General features: G+C 42.6%; 1 protein-coding gene and 1 long non-coding RNA gene across 2 annotated transcripts in view; one reads left to right on the top strand and one right to left on the bottom strand.

Moving 5' to 3' along the window:
* LOC138300739 (uncharacterized) overlaps positions 1–17,086 on the bottom strand; it is a 332,717-nt gene extending 315,631 nt beyond the window's left edge. The window contains exon 1 of the long non-coding RNA XR_011204995.1: positions 17,017–17,086. This is a non-coding gene — a long non-coding RNA (uncharacterized lncRNA). The remainder of the gene's footprint in view (positions 1–17,016) is intronic.
* The window catches only part of LOC138300734 (protein NipSnap homolog 3B-like), a 249,951-nt gene continuing 249,483 nt past the window's right edge, over positions 16,807–17,274 (top strand). Inside the window, exon 1 of the mRNA XM_069240447.1 lies at positions 16,807–16,994. Coding sequence (XP_069096548.1) covers positions 16,950–16,994 — 45 coding nt within the window. The 5' untranslated portion in view covers positions 16,807–16,949. The remainder of the gene's footprint in view (positions 16,995–17,274) is intronic.

The raw sequence follows: 17,274 nt of genomic DNA, 5'->3' as shown, positions 1-17,274 counted from the left end.
AGAGCAATAACTTCTCTTAGATCGCAAATCCGCTTCTGGACATGCTACCACTATTGGTAGCTTGCTGGTTGGCATGTACCTAGTTGGTGAAGCTGCCACGCATATTGTACTACTTTGTAAACCTGTCAGTAATGATTCCACGTACTTATTTAAAGTCACTGCACTCACGCCTGACTGACCTGGTTTGGGGTAATGGTAGACGGAGGGTAAGTTTAGCGAAATTGCAGACGCCAGCAGACCAGGGCGTTCATGGGAGCCCCAGATTTCAAGGTCTACTGCATAGCAGGGCCGCGGCAGTGGCTTTGATACCGGCTGGCCGGACAAAACCTACAGGAAATAGGGTATACGCAATCCTTGTTGAACAAAGGCCGACTTCACTATTTCATCTGCCCAGGGTCCCTCTCTCAAGCAAATGAGCGCTCCTGCTGCATGTGGCCCTCCAGTACTGGAGGATGACCCTGCGATAAACCTCTACAATGGTGCCTTACGCACCGTACATACCATTGCTTGGACTCACTATGAACCTCGGAATCCTAACGCAATCTAGGATACAGTTATGGGAACAGGGAGGGGGAAACAATTGGATCACTATTTAGAGACTGTACATTGCTAAACCACACTGACTTCAACCATGAGCACAACCTAACCAATTCCCTGTTTTTATTACATGCTAATATATCCCACTATATTAAACATCACTGGGCACCTAATGGTACTGAACCCTGACACATGCATTTATGTGAGCAGTGTACACTATGGGACAAGAGAGGCACTTGATAAGATGACTTTATAGAGGTCCCTAGGACCATTTACTATTACCCTTGACGCCCCTAAAGACCAAATGTATGAGGCAGAATGGCTGTGCAATGGTGTGGCTCTTGGGGAGAGGAAAGGATTCTGACTGTAGCTTAGCTATGGGGGGGGCACAGACTTAATATACAACCGGGCCTATTCAAACACTGCATTTTGACGGCAGTTAAGTACCTAAATATGCTATTCACAAATCTACAAGTGTAAAGTTCCACCTCTTCTTTTCTACAGGGAGATCCTCATACATATAGGTTTACAACTTAGTAGTAAATGTGGGAGGGGAGAGGGAATGGCTAGAAAAAAGAGCATACTTACTACTAAATGGGAAGGGCTTAGGCAGGTGGTTTTGTGAGGGTTTTCAGGAGGGACATGCATCCACCCACACAAGAGTACCTCCATTGCTTATCGTACACTGTACTCCTAAAGTTACTACAGTTGAAAGGGTGTTCATAACAATATTAAATTACTCAAGCTCACAGATGGAGTAAGTCCGGCACAACATATGTACAAACACTGGTACTGCAACACTCTCCCCTTGATAATAATGGCTATTGGAATTTAAAACCCCACAGGAAATGTTAAATTGAATTATATTATTTAAAAAGTTACAAATAAAAATAAATATAATTTAATGTTATAGAATCTAAAAATAGAACATTTGATTATGAAATATTTTAAACAATCTTACATGAATGTAATATGTTTATTAAAATCCTATTGAATTAATTTTAACTATTTCTATTCATTACATAATGCATACTTGTTTTACCTTAAGTGGTAATTTAGTTTTTTTTTAATGTAAACTTCAAGCAAAACTATGTTAATAAAATATACTTAAATTCATATTTAGTTTGGAATTAAGTTAGATGTGCGATAACTTGTTTGCGCTACTTTTAAAATAAATATATAAAAACATTTTTACACTAGTATTGACCATAAAATATTTTTTTTTAGTCAAACAAAATGTTTTACTTTTCCTTATGCCTTACAACAGGGAGACTCCACAGATCTCCCTACGCCAAAGTATCAAACTTCATAATAAATTAGTAAAAATATTTTATGTATATATTAATGTAAATAAATGAATGTTACATATTTTATTTTTTTAAATGTTTTAATATATATATATATATATATATATATATATATATATATATATATATATATATATTTTTTTTTAAACACACAGCAGGGTACAGATCTCATCATAAAACTTCATTAGTTGCTACAGACGATTAAGCAGATACAAATTCATCAAACCGTGCAGTTACCAAACTATCCTCTAGACCCTTTGGAGCCATGACGACAGAGGGGCCCAAATTTTCAATCCCCTTTTTCTGGCAGTCGTGCCCTTAATCATATATAAACAAGTTTCCAAATGATACACAGATAAAAGCCGTGTAAGCCATTGATTCCACGGAGGGGGTTTGGGTTTCAACCAATCGGTTGCGACACAACCACGCATTGCTGACATGGGCAAAAAAGAAAGTATCACTATTGGTTCCTACAAACTGTTTCATCGACCCCACTTGTGGTGTGAGGCTTATGTCCTGTCTCAAGAGTTTTTCCCAAAAATATTAAATATCACTGTTGGACCGAGCCCTTGTGGCAGGTTCATCCCCTGACTTTTTGCCTAATTCCTCCTATTTTCTTCTGACCTCTCACTGTTGGCTCTAGGACTCTGAGCACTTTATCACTGCTGACCAGTGCTAAAGTGCAGGTGCTCTCCAATCTAAAGTTGGTATGATTGGCTTATACCCAATTGCCAAATTTAATTTACCTATGAGTCCCTTGTACAGTGGTATCTCTATACCCAAGGCATGTAAATTAAATGCTACTAGTGGGCCTGTAGCGCTGCTTGCGCCACCCACTGAAGTAGCTTTTCAAACCTGTCTCAGGCCTGCTAGGCCAGGGCCTGTGTGCACAGTTTTCTGCCACAGGGACCTGGCATCTAAATTTACTTTCCAGGCCCAGAACTCCTTTTTTATTGCATTCAAGTCACCCGTAAGGTAGGCCCTAGCTTGCACTATGGGCAGGGTGCTATGGATGTAGAAGGCATGACATGTGCCTGGTTGCGTGGCCTGTCCTGGTAGTGCCAAACAGCCTAACTTGGTGTCTCACTGCTGTGAGTGCTGCCTTCTCATAAGATTGCATTTGAAATGTCCTGCCTTATGTGTAAGGTTTGTTGTCTGATTTATGAGGGGTAGCGTAGGCATGTTTGGTATGGTTGTAATGGTGATAAGAAATGTTGATTACTGGGTTAGGTGTATTTTTATTACTATTACAGAAATGCCACTTTTAGAAAAGTTGCCCCCCCCTCTTTGTAAAGGCCGGCTGAGGCCCGGGGGCCCCCCACCAATCGCGGGCCCCAAGAGGGGCCTGTCATTTATCTAGAGGGGGTGCGTGCTGCCCCCTCAACACTAGAACTAGTAGGATGCCCCCGTTTGGCACAGAGGAGCGCCGGGGGTCCCCATTTCATTCTACTGGCACTGGAGGTGCCACCATCTTAAGCAGGTACTACTAAAAGACAATATATAGGGCATAAGTTCTTTTTAGAGACTTTAATGGTTTATATGTTGCCTACCTGTTTTATGATAGTACATATATGTATGTTAATGTTCCTTTTATGGGCATGACTTGCTAATATGTTTTTCTGACTTGCCATACGTTTTATAATGTTCCTAATATAGGCGTTTAAGATATTTCTATGACAAGTGCTTTAGTGTAGTAACGTGTTTCCTGACTACTGCTTACGTTGCAGAATACTAAGTAACCTGTGTGTTATATGTGACTACTGCTAGTTCTGCAGAGTAACTAATGGGTAACATTCTGACAACTGCTAAGGTAGCAGGATATTACTGTATGTGGGGTTTGGTCGTATAATTGCGTTGTGTGCAATACAGTATATTTTTTATATAAAACTTGGGGTTGGGTTTCCTTTGTGGTGGGGATAGTGCATCACGTGTGTTGTGTGTATTGTGCAAATACTTTACACATTGCCTCTGGGATAGACTTGACTGCTCATGCCAAGCTACCAAGGGGGTGAGCTGGGGTTATCTTGGACGTGTAACTCCCTTGCCCTGACTAGAGTGGGTGGGATCTGCCTGGCTTAGGTACATACCCTAGCCAACCAGAAACCCCATTTCTAACAATCACTAACAAAACCTGATAATTTTTGACAACCAAAGAACATATGGCACAAATCAGCCATCGTACTTCTACACCGTGAACAAGTAATACCCTCTGTCCTTCCCCATCTAGCAATCTTGGCAGGTGTATAATATAGATTAAATAATAATTTATAATGCTGAGCTTGCGGTCCAGCCGACAGAAACACACATTGAGCCATGTCTAAAGAATCTAGGACCACAGCTTCACTGGCCCCTATCCACCGTTCCCAATTCATGACTAGGTTTCCCAGATCGTCTCGCAGAGCATCGAACAATAGCAGGCAAAGGTTGCTAATGGTGCAACATGTTGCATTTCCCAAAACATCCATTAGCCTAATCCTTCCCCCACAAGAACTGTCCTTGGAAATGGTCAGCAAAAAATTCCTAATCTGCAGGAATTTTTTTAAAAAAAACTGTTATCCAGGGCAAACTCCTCTTTCAGGTCCTCAAATGCCTTTAATTGGCCACCTTTATGAAAAAATAAATCACCCAATTTCTGAACCCCATGATTAATCCATCTTAAACAGTACTTGTCCTTAAAGATCCCTAGGAGCATAGGAGTGTTCCAGAGCGTTGTATAATAGCAAACCCCACCAATGCCCACCTTCCGTTTAGCCTGAGCCCAGACTTGAAAGGCAGCCCTAATCGTCTTGAATTTGACTTTCTTGAAGTAGGTAGGTTCCACTATTCTTAAAAAGGCTGCATCAGCCTCGTCGCCCCTGATCAGTGTATATGTAAAAGGAGGAGTATCTAGTAAGGCTCTATCGAAATTTCGTACTGAACATAAGGTCTGAGCATACTGTAAGGCAGCCGCCAGATAATAAAGCCTAAAGCTGGGGAGTGCCCAACCCCCTCTCTCTCTTGGTAATACTAAATAGCAAAGAGCCTGTTGCGTTTTAGATAAGGACCATATAAAACTATCAGTCAGATCCTTCATTTGTTTAAACCAATCCTGTCCTATTTCTAGCGGTATAGTCCTAAAATAAATACAGCACCCTAGGTAAAAGGATAATTTTGATCACATTACATCGCCCTACAAGTGAGAGCTGTAGAATATTAATACAGCGCAGTTCTCTTTTGGCATTCGCTAATACCAGAGCCAGGTTGATATAGACTACTTCATCCAAATTGGGTGACAACCTGACCCCCGAAAACTTAACCTGCATCACCTTGTGCTCATCTTCTATGTTTATTCAAGCATTAGTCAAAATTTGACATTTAGCCTTGTTTAACAGATATCCAGAGACTCTCTCAAATTGTACAGTCTCTTGCTCTATCTCTGCTATAGCATCCACTGGGTCGGGTGTTACAACTGCAATATCATCAGCATAGGCCAGTATTTTGGTACTTCCCCCCTATCAATTCTGGTGGCTTAACTAGCAATTTCCTGATCAGTGGGTCAATATATAAGGCAAACAGCAACGGTGAACACGGGCACCCCTGCCTTGTACACCTCAAGATGAAAATAGGATCAGACTTCGATCACGCCACTTGGATTGTGGCCATGGGGTTTCGATATAAATTCTTGATTGCCCTGAGGAACCCAGGCCTGATGCAGGTGGTTGAGACCCTGCTTGCACATCCAAAAATAGAGTGAGATGCTCTTTCCTCAATTCCCCAAAAAAGACTTTAAAAAAAACTCAAGGGGGGTCTTATCTGGGTCTGCAGCCTTGCCGCTCGAAAGAGCACTGACAGCTGCTCTAATCTCTTGTCTGTCAAAGGGGCCTCCAGCTCATTTTTTTCCCCCTTCCTGCAGCTGTCCCACTGAGATATTAGCTAAATACTGATTTACCTCATCCTCTTGGGGATAAATTTCTTGGGAATACAGTTTCTGATAAAATTCCCTAAACGCTTTTAAACCTTCTAGCTTATCGCTGGCCATTTCACCATCTTCGTCTTCGAACGCATTAATGCAGCCATTGGTTGCTTTTTGCCTTACTTTTAAAGCCAGCAGCTTACCAAACTTGTCTCTATATTCATAACATTCCTGTCGATGTACCAGGAACTCAGCTGCTGCTGTTTCCATATAAGTGTTCGTAATTTCAGCTTTTACCACTGTAATCTTATTTAAAATATCCAAAATCGCAGTCATTTGTGACCACCTCCCCTAACTGCAGTTTGAATAAAGCCAACATTGCTTGCGCAACCTCCAACTGTTTAGAGCGCGCCCTCTCTTTATTAACACCATATCTGAGCATCTCTCCTCTAATAGATGCTTTGACCGTGTCCCATACCATGTGGCTGGGAGCCGTACCCCAATTTATCTCCAGAAACTCAGGGATCCAAGCCCACATATGTTAGACATAAGCTAGATCACCTAGCAACCCTCTGTCAAATGACCAGGTCCTAACCTCAGATCCGTCATTCCCCAAACAAACTTCCAGAACCAGAGGGTTGTGGTCTGACATTCTTGGATACCTCTCAATCCGTAAGCCCTCTCGCAAAGTGGCTGACACAAAACAAATAGTCCATCCTCACTGATTTCTTATGCAGGAAGGAGAAAAATTTATAGCCTGGATCTAAAGAGCTACAGTTCTGCCAGGCATCGATCATTCCATGATTCAGTGCTAGTGTTTGTAAAGCGGCAAAGACCTTAGGCTTCCTCTCCTGATATATTATTTAATCTTGAATATGGTGATCATTATCTAAATGTATATTTAAGTCACTGCATACTATTGCCAGAGCCGGCCAAGACGCAAGCTCCACGTTAACGAGGTCCAACACTTCCGGATCATCTACATTAGAGCTGTAGATTGAGCAAATTGTACATTTCGACCCCGCAATTAAAACAGTCCACCAACACCAATCGGCCAACTTTTTCCGTGAAGCTTTTTAAAACCTTCAATGACCTAATACGTGTGATTATAGCTACCTCTCTAGTAGTTGTTCACTGGCTAGTATACGCCACCAGCCTCAATCCAGGAAATTCCAGCAGACGTTTCTGTGAACCTATGATATGTGTCTCCTGCATACACACTATGTCGACCTTAAAAGATTTTAACCCTTCCCAATTGCCGTTTTTTGCCATCATTGAGCCCATAGATATTCACCGTTACCATAAGCAATTTGCTTTTCTGACCCATATTCTCCATTTTAAACTTCTCCTTAACTGTGTCACCGACATATCCTTTCCACACACTGCACCTGCCTGAGATCCTCTATTAAGAACCCCTGCCCAACTGTGTGCCCCCGCCTTACAAAAAACCCTCCACCCGGGGGCTTGTCTGTAGGCCGAAGCCCCACCACACAACCCCACCCTAGTCCACCCCCCCATCCTTCTAAATGAGACGGCCAGACCGCAAGGTCCGTAAGATGGACCCCCTCACCCGGCTCGCTGCATGTCTGCCCTTAAAAAAAAAAATAATAAACACAAAAAAAAGTCACCCTTAAAGCTGCCGCTGCTAGCCAATCACACATATACCCCTCAACTTTCCCCCTAAGCTACTAGTGTCTTTTTCCTCCTAATTCCATAGTTCCAATGTTCTATTTGGCCTTCCACCGGTGCTTCTGCCATTCAGCTGCGCCAAATATTCCCTGGCCTTAATTTCTGAAGTGAAGATAGGCACTATACCCTTATATGTCGTCTTTAAGCGGGCAGGGCTCAGGAGATATGCCTTAGTCTCTTTCTCCTTTAATGGCTCGATCAGTTGCCTCAGCCGCCATCATCTCTCTACTGTGGCGTGCGCACAATCTGGGTGGGAAAAAAAATACCCCATCCAGATTTATCATTGAATCAGGTTGGGCTTTTTCAAACACAGCTTGGTGGAGCAAATAGTTGCCAAAGTAAATAATAATGACCCTGGGATGTCTCTGGCCATCAAAGGTGCTTTCCTCCTGTTTCTTCCTAAAAAGTGGGAACCGATGCGCTCTCTGTATCTCCACATCCCAATTATAGCCAGCTTAATCCGGAAAGGCCCCTTTGAACAATGAAACTATATAAGCCATTGTATCTTGCCATTCTGTCCCTTCCTTTATGCCCAAAATCCAGAGATGTTACAACTTTGGCGATTTTCTGCACCTTCCAATTTCCATTGAATGTCTGAAATCTGCGATTCCTGCATTACTGACTGCTTGACTGCAGCCTTAACTTCTGTTTCCAGTACATCAGTACAGGTCTCCGTTGTCCTTGACGTGCACTTATGTCAAGACAGGACTTCGCAACTCTCTTAATTGATGTCTGTAGTTGTTTATTTGCTATTTTGGCTTTCCTGCTCCCTCTTTGTGCTTGCTCATGATGGTGCACCATTGTGCAGTAAATAAGCTTGAGAGAGGGTGATTCTAAATGCTCTGGGGGACCAACCGTCAGACTTACAGGGAGATTATCGACATTGTCCGTGCTCGGATGTATCTGTTGGTTAGCCATGTAATCCCATTGCATCTCTCCTGTTCTGTTCAGGTTCTTTTCCCTGTTGCCTCCCCTCTGGTTACGTACATCGCTGGGCTGTGGATGCTTCAGTTTCCTCCTGCAGGTTAGCTTACTCAAGAATTACTCAATGAAGTATCATCATCTGATTCTTTCGACTGATTAGATAAGGAAAAAAAGTTCTCTGCTATCTCTGTTTGTCGTCTCCTCACCTCTTGTTGATTTTGCTCCCAGAGAAAGCACCCTTAGATCTCCTGGAGTACCCTGCAAATTGTCATTGTCACCCTCCCGACTAGTACTGAGTAGTGGTTTTTTTAACTGCTGAAGATGCCTTTCTGCCCCCATTTATAACCTCATTCAGCACTTCCTGTTGACTTAAAAGACTAGATCCAGCTTCACCAGCTGCGCCCCCCTGGAGTGGCTCCTTCACTAACCACAGCCTGTGGAAAAGCGACCGGTGTCACTGATCCGAAGATCACCAAGTAATAAAGTCATACCTGTTCCTTCCTGGTTTTGCATGGCCCCAGCTATGCTCATTGTGCTGTCTTGTATAATCCTGTTGTGTGCTGAAATCCCGGCATTTTGCACTCCCTCATTTCCAGACATTTCGGGAGTCACGCACTTTGTCCACTAGGGCTGATTAAACATCACCGGTATCTGTGGTCCCACATCCTCCGCAGCCTCGTCTTTGCTACCACAGTCCTGTAAAAATCCCCGTGTCTGTAGTGGCCGTTTCCCCACAGGCAAGCTGCTCTGCCCTCTTATCCAATGATCGCTGACTCGGGTTGTTTATGGACAGGGGAGGTGCTTTTAATCCCTCACCTCCACGTTTGTAGCCAAACCAGGCTTCCCCCATGACACCCGGGGAGCCTTTGTTGTTCTCACCGCTTTTGGGGCCATAATGAACCAGCCGAGTATCGCCGCTAATCCAGCGTGGCCGTGCGTACCAAAAAACGTAGAAAAAAAGTAAAAAGCTACAGCACTATCAACTTAATATGTTTATTTTAAATAAAGATTAATTCAAAGTTAATTTTTTTCGCAAGTTTAAATTAAAAAAATGAATTGCCCCTAAAGTTAAAAAAATGAACTTAATTATACATAAATACTTGGTGTATATTTAAAAGTAATTTAATTACAACTGTACACAAAATTAATGTTATGTTAATTTATAAATGCAGAAATGGTATTAAAATATGTTAGCAAATGTTTTATTTTTAGTTTTTTTTTTTTTTTACATAAAATTGAGCGCTGCTCTTTCTAAAACATGACGAACAGAGCCCTACAAACTGTCTGTCTGCATCAGCCTCCATGTTACACTTTCACGCTTGTTTTGTCGTTTACCGCCCACTAAAGTTACTGTTGACAAATTTTATACATGTCTATAAAGTGATAGTGTTTTTGCATTCTACACCCCTTCATTTCGGTAACTGGTTGTCCCTTAGGTTGCAGACTGGTTGATTACAGAGGTTTAGCTTGTGGTCCTGGGGACGAGACAAGCTCAGACAGGCACTAGCATCTCCAGATCCGAGCAGATACAAGATCTTCAAATCTTGGCATAGCCATTCTGCAGCTGCCCGGGGGAGGGACAGCAGACAGAATTTGCAGTAGAGATCTGAAAAGTATACATTGGCCTTGGAGTGGCTCAAAGCTGGACTGGGCAAGCAACTCTGGAAAGTAGACAATTCCACCTCAGGCTCAACGTCACATTCTTTGAGAACTGATGCGGTCACTCTATTGTCTGAGAAAGACTGAACCCACCAGTCAGCAGAGCCTACCCGATTCATCCTGGAATCTATGTCCTTTTCTGGCAGATAAGCCCAACTTCTGAAGTACTCGCAGCCCGTGAGTAAACAATGCCATACAAGTGGCTGCAGAAATAAATTACAATTCAACCTGGTCTCTAAGCAATAAACAACAGGCGTCATTCTCAGCAGTAGTGCTGCGCCTGACATTCTGAAGCGACCTCTGTCACCATGATCTACTTATTCCAGCCAAGACTTCGGCGCTCTGAGAGAAGTGAAGGAGGCATCAACAATATAGGACAACCCAGTATTCCCCAGGAACCTAGATAAGACTATGGGCCTGATTCTAACTTTGGAGGACGGTGTTAAACCGTCCCAAAAGTGGCGGATATACCACCTACCGTATTACGAGTCCATTATATCCTATGGAACTCGTAATACGGTAGGTGGTATATCCGCCACTTTTGGGACGGTTTAACACCGTCCTCCAAAGTTAGAATCAGGCCCTATATCTTCCATTCTATATGTGCCTTTCCAGGAATCAAAAGCAGGGATGCTTCTTCTTGGATTTTCATCAGAAGAAAGGAGTTATACCCTTAATTCTACAGTACTATTGTAAGTTTTCAGACAGTACAGTGACATTTTCAAACCTCCTCTATACAAAAAGTGCTCCCATAGGAAACATTTTTTTCATTTGTTTACTATTAAATATAACCAAAATAAACATAAGTTAATCATAAAACTTTGTTCATGAATCAAGTGCATGCCAGGAACTCCATATTAGAAAAATATTTTATTAACATACAGATTTAATTTATAGCTGAGAAACACAAGCACTAGCAAAAACATACTATATAAATCACAACATCCAGTATGCTAACAAACAATGTGAAGAAATGTCTGCTATCCAACTACATGTAAGAAATCCTTACACAGAAGAGGTACACTCTTTTAAAGGATCATAACAGAGGCAGTGTTGATGTTTTGGACTCCAAGCTTTAAAAGTGCAGGACTCTTCTCAGGGCAATGTAGCATAGCTAATAATTTCAGTTCTCAAAGCTATAAATAAAATAACTAAAGTTTAATTTCCTACATTAAGAATACGCAAACAGTTCCAAAGCAAACATATTTTACAAAAAGAATAAATGTAAAATTAAAATGAAACATTCTGTAATTACCAGTTGTCAAAGATGGACTATAAACAATCAATATACTTATTTGGCATGGAACAAACTATTCTATTTATTTGCAGCCTCACACAAATCCAGATTTCCTTTCATATCACACCCAAGTACTCTAATACAGAAATAGTTGAACAGCACATCAATATGAACGTGTCAACATGAAAATTAATTTTGCATCAAACACTACATATCAAATGATTTCACATTTATTCAATTTCAGGTTAATCCATAACCCATCAGATAGATCCAATAACAACCTCCAATATTGAACAGGTACATACACACACAAAATACACAAAACTCACAAAAAAGATATACTGTAACTTATACTAGACAGTTATATCAATGGTACCCAACCTTTTGACTTCTGTGGACCCCCACTGTAGCATTACTGGAACCCAGGGACCCCCACTAAATCATTATTGGAATCCAGGAGCCCCTCCCCCCCCACACACTCTCACTGACTCATTACTGGAAGCCAGGGACATTGGCCTAAACATTGTAGATTATTTGAACCGCAAAATAATACACAAAAAATACAAAAACAAGCTTTGATCAAACATTTACACTAATGACACCACATTTTATTTCACTTGCAACCAAATATACATTAAAAAAATTGCACTTGTCTATGAACTAGCAAGACCCTCAGCTACTCCAGCAGAAAGAGCAGACTTTAGGTGATGTCCCCTCACCTCTGGTGCAGCTCTTCAAGTGCTCTGTGGGACACTCCTTTCCTTGGTCATGAAGGACGTCGGAACTGGCATCCTTGGCATGTTTCCCCCCTAACCTTTTGCCTTCAGCCTTTGTTTTTTGCAGGCCTTAGTGCTCTAAGCACTTTACTACTGCTAACCAGTGCTAAAGTGCTTGATCTCTTTCCCTAATGCATGGTAATCTTGGCATCTACCCATATTTAACATGCATGTACACGCATATTTAATTTACTTCTAAGTTCCTACAAAAGTGGCTCTACCTGTGCCCAGGGCCTGTAAATTACATCCTACTAGTGGATCTGCATTAATAATTGTGCCACCCACTTGAGTACCCATGTAAATAGGCCTCAGGCCTGCCATTGCAGCCTGTGTGTTTAATAGGCTGTGCCCTGCCTCCACACAAAGGGCTGCATACCTCCTGTAGTTAGTCTGGAGCCAAGGACAAGAAGGTAGAGCATGTGTGCACTTTGCTTCGCTTTGTTTCGCTTTGCTGGACTGCTCTAAAGGAACTGCTGCCCTGCTGCGCTCTTACCTGGGGAAGAAGAACTAGACCTGCAACTCCTTCTTGAACCCAGGACCCCTGGGAGACTCAAAGGGCTATTCTGTTGGCCTCCTGATCTGCGCCTTGGACATAAAAGGCTCTAAAAACTGCCCCTGGACTCAGCTTTGACTGGCACGTTCCTGACCTCCAATTGCTGCCTCGCAGGTCCTGAACCCCTGGTGTGGCTCATGGACTCTTTAAATCAAGTTTTTGGCTCTTCGCGACAGCCCGTTCGAACCGGAATCCCATTGCTCGCACCAATATCCAGCGCAAGGCGCCCCAGCCTGTCTCTTCGCACAGCAAGCATCAATCGCCCGCAAAGGACTGCCACTGCGAATCTCCTGTCCGCGACAGCCTGCTCTTTGCGCCATGCCAACCACCACCTGCGACACTGTCCTTGCTCCCCGCGATCCTCTCCAACGCAAACACCAAACCTGAGAAGGTAAAACTTCAGCAGGGCTAATCTGGGATAGTATAGGATCTGTGCTCCATTGTGGTCAGCCTGAACTTTTCACTTTGACAAAGTCCAGTGCGACCCAGTAGCCGCATTGGCACTTTCTGCTTTTAGGCACTATTTTACACTTTATTTTTTAAAAATTCATAACTCTTGTTCTACTCGTTGGGTGTTTGTTCTTATCTTGTTTTATTTATTAAATTAAGCTCTATTTTTCTAACCTGGTGTAAATAACTACTTAACACGTTACCTCTGAGTTAAGCCTGACTGCTCTGTGCCAAGCTACCAGGGGGTTGAGCACAGTTAATTTGGGGTTCGCTTGTGCTTTACCCAGACTAGGATTGTGGTTGTTGCTGGACCAGGGCTCACACTCCAGTCAACCAGTAACCCAGTTTTTTAAAAAAGGACTTGGAGCTGGAACCAAATGAAGCAGCTTGGCTCCTACATTTGTACACATTTTCTAAACTGGGATGTGGATTCACTGTCTCAACCCTTAAAAGCAGTCTGGGGTGGTTCTCTTTTCAAGTGTCCTTCTCAGGCGGTGCTCCAAACACAGCCTTGTATACAGTGAGGTTTCTCATATCAAATAACAAGTGGCGGTCTCTAAACTGAAGCACCTATAACACAGGCACAATGAAGTGTGAAGTTTCTGCATCTGGACATCACAGCCCTTCTAAACAGTAATCAGGTAAAGACAAATGGGGCATGAGCGACCAAGAAACTTCCTCATCTTACGCAACAGAAACTGCACTCCAGCCCTTTACCCCTGCCATCATCGACCCAATGGCAACGTTCAGAAAAAGCTAATCAGCAGTCTCTTGCTAGTTTTTACGGAATTTCCAAAAGTAGCCCTGTTGCTATCCACCTCACTTCAGTGTCCTGATCTCCACCCTCCAGCCACAGTAATGCAGGCAATATACCTCCACTATTTAAGGAAGCTGTCTTCAATCTCCATCATGCACCATGACAAACCATGGACTTCCACAATGGATCTGGCTGGCTACGGATGCACATGAGTTTGATATAGACACAGAATATCAGTGCAAGGTACTGGCCAGTCACGTAGTAATGGAACTTTCAACAAGCGGGGCCTTTAGGCCACACTCAGTGGCACAGACACCACCAGTGTATCTTCTATACCCTGGACAGGGACAGTAGACCCCTGTCCATTATGAGGGCATGCTTGGTGTTCCTCACCAGCTCACAGCCAGGGACTGACCTAGGCATCTGTACTCATACTGACACTAGCCTGAAAGTAGGGCCAAAGTAAAAGTTAGGATACCAGACACAGGAGACGGCCACTCATGGCAGAAGAATACATCTGTATTCCACTCGGGGGACATTTCCATCCCAACAGATGGCCTGTAAATAATCTCGTATTAAAAAAAGATTGGGCTGAAGACCTGATTTAAAAAAGTCATGTTTCCTTTAACACTAGTGTTGCCAATGCGGTTACCACCATCTTGTGCATATGACACAACTTTGCAATCAGTAGCTCAATTTAAAGTCATGTATCGGTGGGTGCCTTAAGAAAGCACTACAGAAATGCAGATTACATTAACTTTTCCAAGACAAACCAGAAGCGTTCGTTGGATCATCTATGTCAGCACAACATCTATGCAGTGCTACCACATGCCCTTAAGCTTACTATTTTTATCTATCTAAAACTCTGTGGTGGTCACCACTGGGTAATTATAGTTAGGATCATGTCCATAGAAAATGTTTTTTTTGTGTTGTTAATAACTCTGTAGGCAGTCATCGAATCACTGCAAAACGTTTTTAAAAAGTGCTCGTTTTTGATTAGTTTGAACATGGAAAGTTCAGGTTGACCTGTCAAGTGGGTTCTGAGGGTGTGGGGGGGAAGGGGGACAGAAAACAAGGGCGGGGGGTTCAAAAACACATTTTCCCTATTCATTTTTCCACATGAACTTTAGACACAGCAAGAGCCCAAACAGTTGAATGGGTTTACATCAAATTTGGCAGAAAGCTAGATCTTGGCCCAGAAAAAGTGCTTTTTGTGATTTGGTTATAGTTTTGTAGCAATTAATGTTCAAAATCTTGGTTGATTTCCTGCCGCGTAGGATCTGTGGACCCCACAGATCTCTTGGCAAGACATCAACAATGATGTGGCTGCAGCCATTTTAGGACTCAGTCCCTAGTCCTAAAATAAGGTGGAAAAAAGACATAGGGGGCAAGGTAGAGATACTGTGTGGGCAAAAACTCCTCCATGTTCCTCTAAAGGCCCCAGGACCACACAACCTGCTCAAATACTCTGTCTGATGAAGCCCACCCTGGGAACAGAGTAGTTTCCCTGCCCGCACTGATGCAGTCAGGGAAGTGCGTTTGCTTCCCCCTGGCAGCAGCATTTTTTAATTACCCGCCAGGTGGGAGCAAATATGCCTTTCCTGCCTACAGCAGCATGGACAGGAAAGGCATGTCAGCTACCAGCCTGCTGGAAATTAAAAAATGCTTCTGCGGGTGGAAGCAGCCTTCAGTTTCCCTATCCGCCCTGATGTGGCCTTTCGTATGGTGACAAAATATTACTTTACATTGAAAAAAAGGATTAAAAGTTCACTTTAAAAAACAAAGGCTAAAGTAACGTTATAGTTACGTGAGAATTTCAGTGACAACATTATGTTTTAAGTATACAAACCCACTGAAATTCACCAGTTATAGTTAGCTCGGATTCATGTCCTAGGGTAACTATAAAACTTACACCCATGTCATGCCCTGCTATTTTCATTATTAATAATATCACTGCAACATTTGAAATGAAATTATTGATGAGAAAACTGTGCGTGGCAGGGGCACGGGTTACAGTTACCAGAGCTAACTATAACTGGTGAAGTTCAGTGCTTTTGTTCATTTAAGGCATATGTTGTCACTGAAATTCTCACTCATGTTAGTGATGCATGCAACTGGATAAAAGAAAAAGGCAAACCGATAACTCCATCTTTTACAACTAAGGAGACCACCAACTCCAGGTCATTAAGGACACTAAAGAAAATGTCACCTAAAAATTACTGATTTCGTGTGTTAAGTCTAACTAATTTAACGGTAATTAGCTTAACTAGTTTAATGGTACCTTAATTAAACTACAAAACCAAGACTGCATAAGGCTATAACACTAAAGTCCAGAATTGGAAGCAGTGTTAGTAATGACCTGAAGGAAGGTGGTCACCATGTCTACAGTAGAGAACTACAGCCTTTGTATTTCCATTTTAAACTCAGGCTTGGTCAGAGCATGGCACGCCAAAAGGACATTTGTCAGTAACTGCAAACATTACCAAGCAGAGACATGGCCAACGCGGTACATATAGTCTGTGGGCATAAAATAAACTGCCTCGTTCAGATAAAGGAAGACAAACACACACACACACAGATAAACATCAAAATACATCCAGGCACTCTAGTGCACAACCGACATATGCACAAACAATCCGCGGGAGAATAAAAGTCTCATACAGACCTGGCGGGTGTTACCAGTTGTCGGTTGCACTTTGGAAAATCGTGGGTTTCTGGTAAAATGCATTTTGTCTACGTGCGTTTAAAGTAACTAAACAAACACTAGAACCGAACGAGCACAAAGTCATTTCGGCTAGAACTCAGAGTATCACATGTAGAAACAGTGTAATAAGCCAAAATTGCTACTTTTCAAATAATCTCTCGCTCTACCATTCGCTAAACCTGCAATTGCACTTGACTTTAAACGCAAATACAAACGAAACCATTCGTCAATTATTAATCTGAATTGAAATAACTACCAATTACTTTATCGAATAAAGAGCATGTCCAACGGGACGAAAGCAAGAGCGGGCGGAGGTAAGAGGAGAGGGTGCAGATTCAACAGCGAGCGACACGCGCACGCGCACGCGCTCTTACATACACATAAGAACGGGACTGCAGCACTAAATAGGAACTAAGCAAGGTATTGGGCTCGATCTTCCAGAAACCTTAACGATCAGTCACGTCATGCTGGCCCTGCGGTGTGCGCTGAGAAGAGCCGCGAGAGCACAGGTAAAACTTCTTTCAAACCCACCTTTACACTGAATGCTGAGCACGAGCTTTTTACCCCTAAGTTGTCTCGTGATAGTACTGGAAAAGCAATTTCATCTAGCACGCATTTTGCATGTGATCAACGACAGTATTTAAAGTACCTTTTTGTACTGCACACATGACCTTTAAAGACCTCTAAAGAGGGCGCGTGACGTATCTTTACTTGACTTGAGCACTGCGCCCCGTGCAGTGAAGCAAAACACTTAGAAACTGAAAAGGGACAAAAGTACACTGGTAGGCA

The sequence above is a fragment of the Pleurodeles waltl genome, chromosome 1_2, assembly GCF_031143425.1.
Source record: "Pleurodeles waltl isolate 20211129_DDA chromosome 1_2, aPleWal1.hap1.20221129, whole genome shotgun sequence".
Taxonomy (NCBI): Eukaryota; Metazoa; Chordata; class Amphibia; order Caudata; family Salamandridae; genus Pleurodeles; species Pleurodeles waltl.
This window is presented reverse-complemented; position numbering and strand designations above follow the sequence as displayed.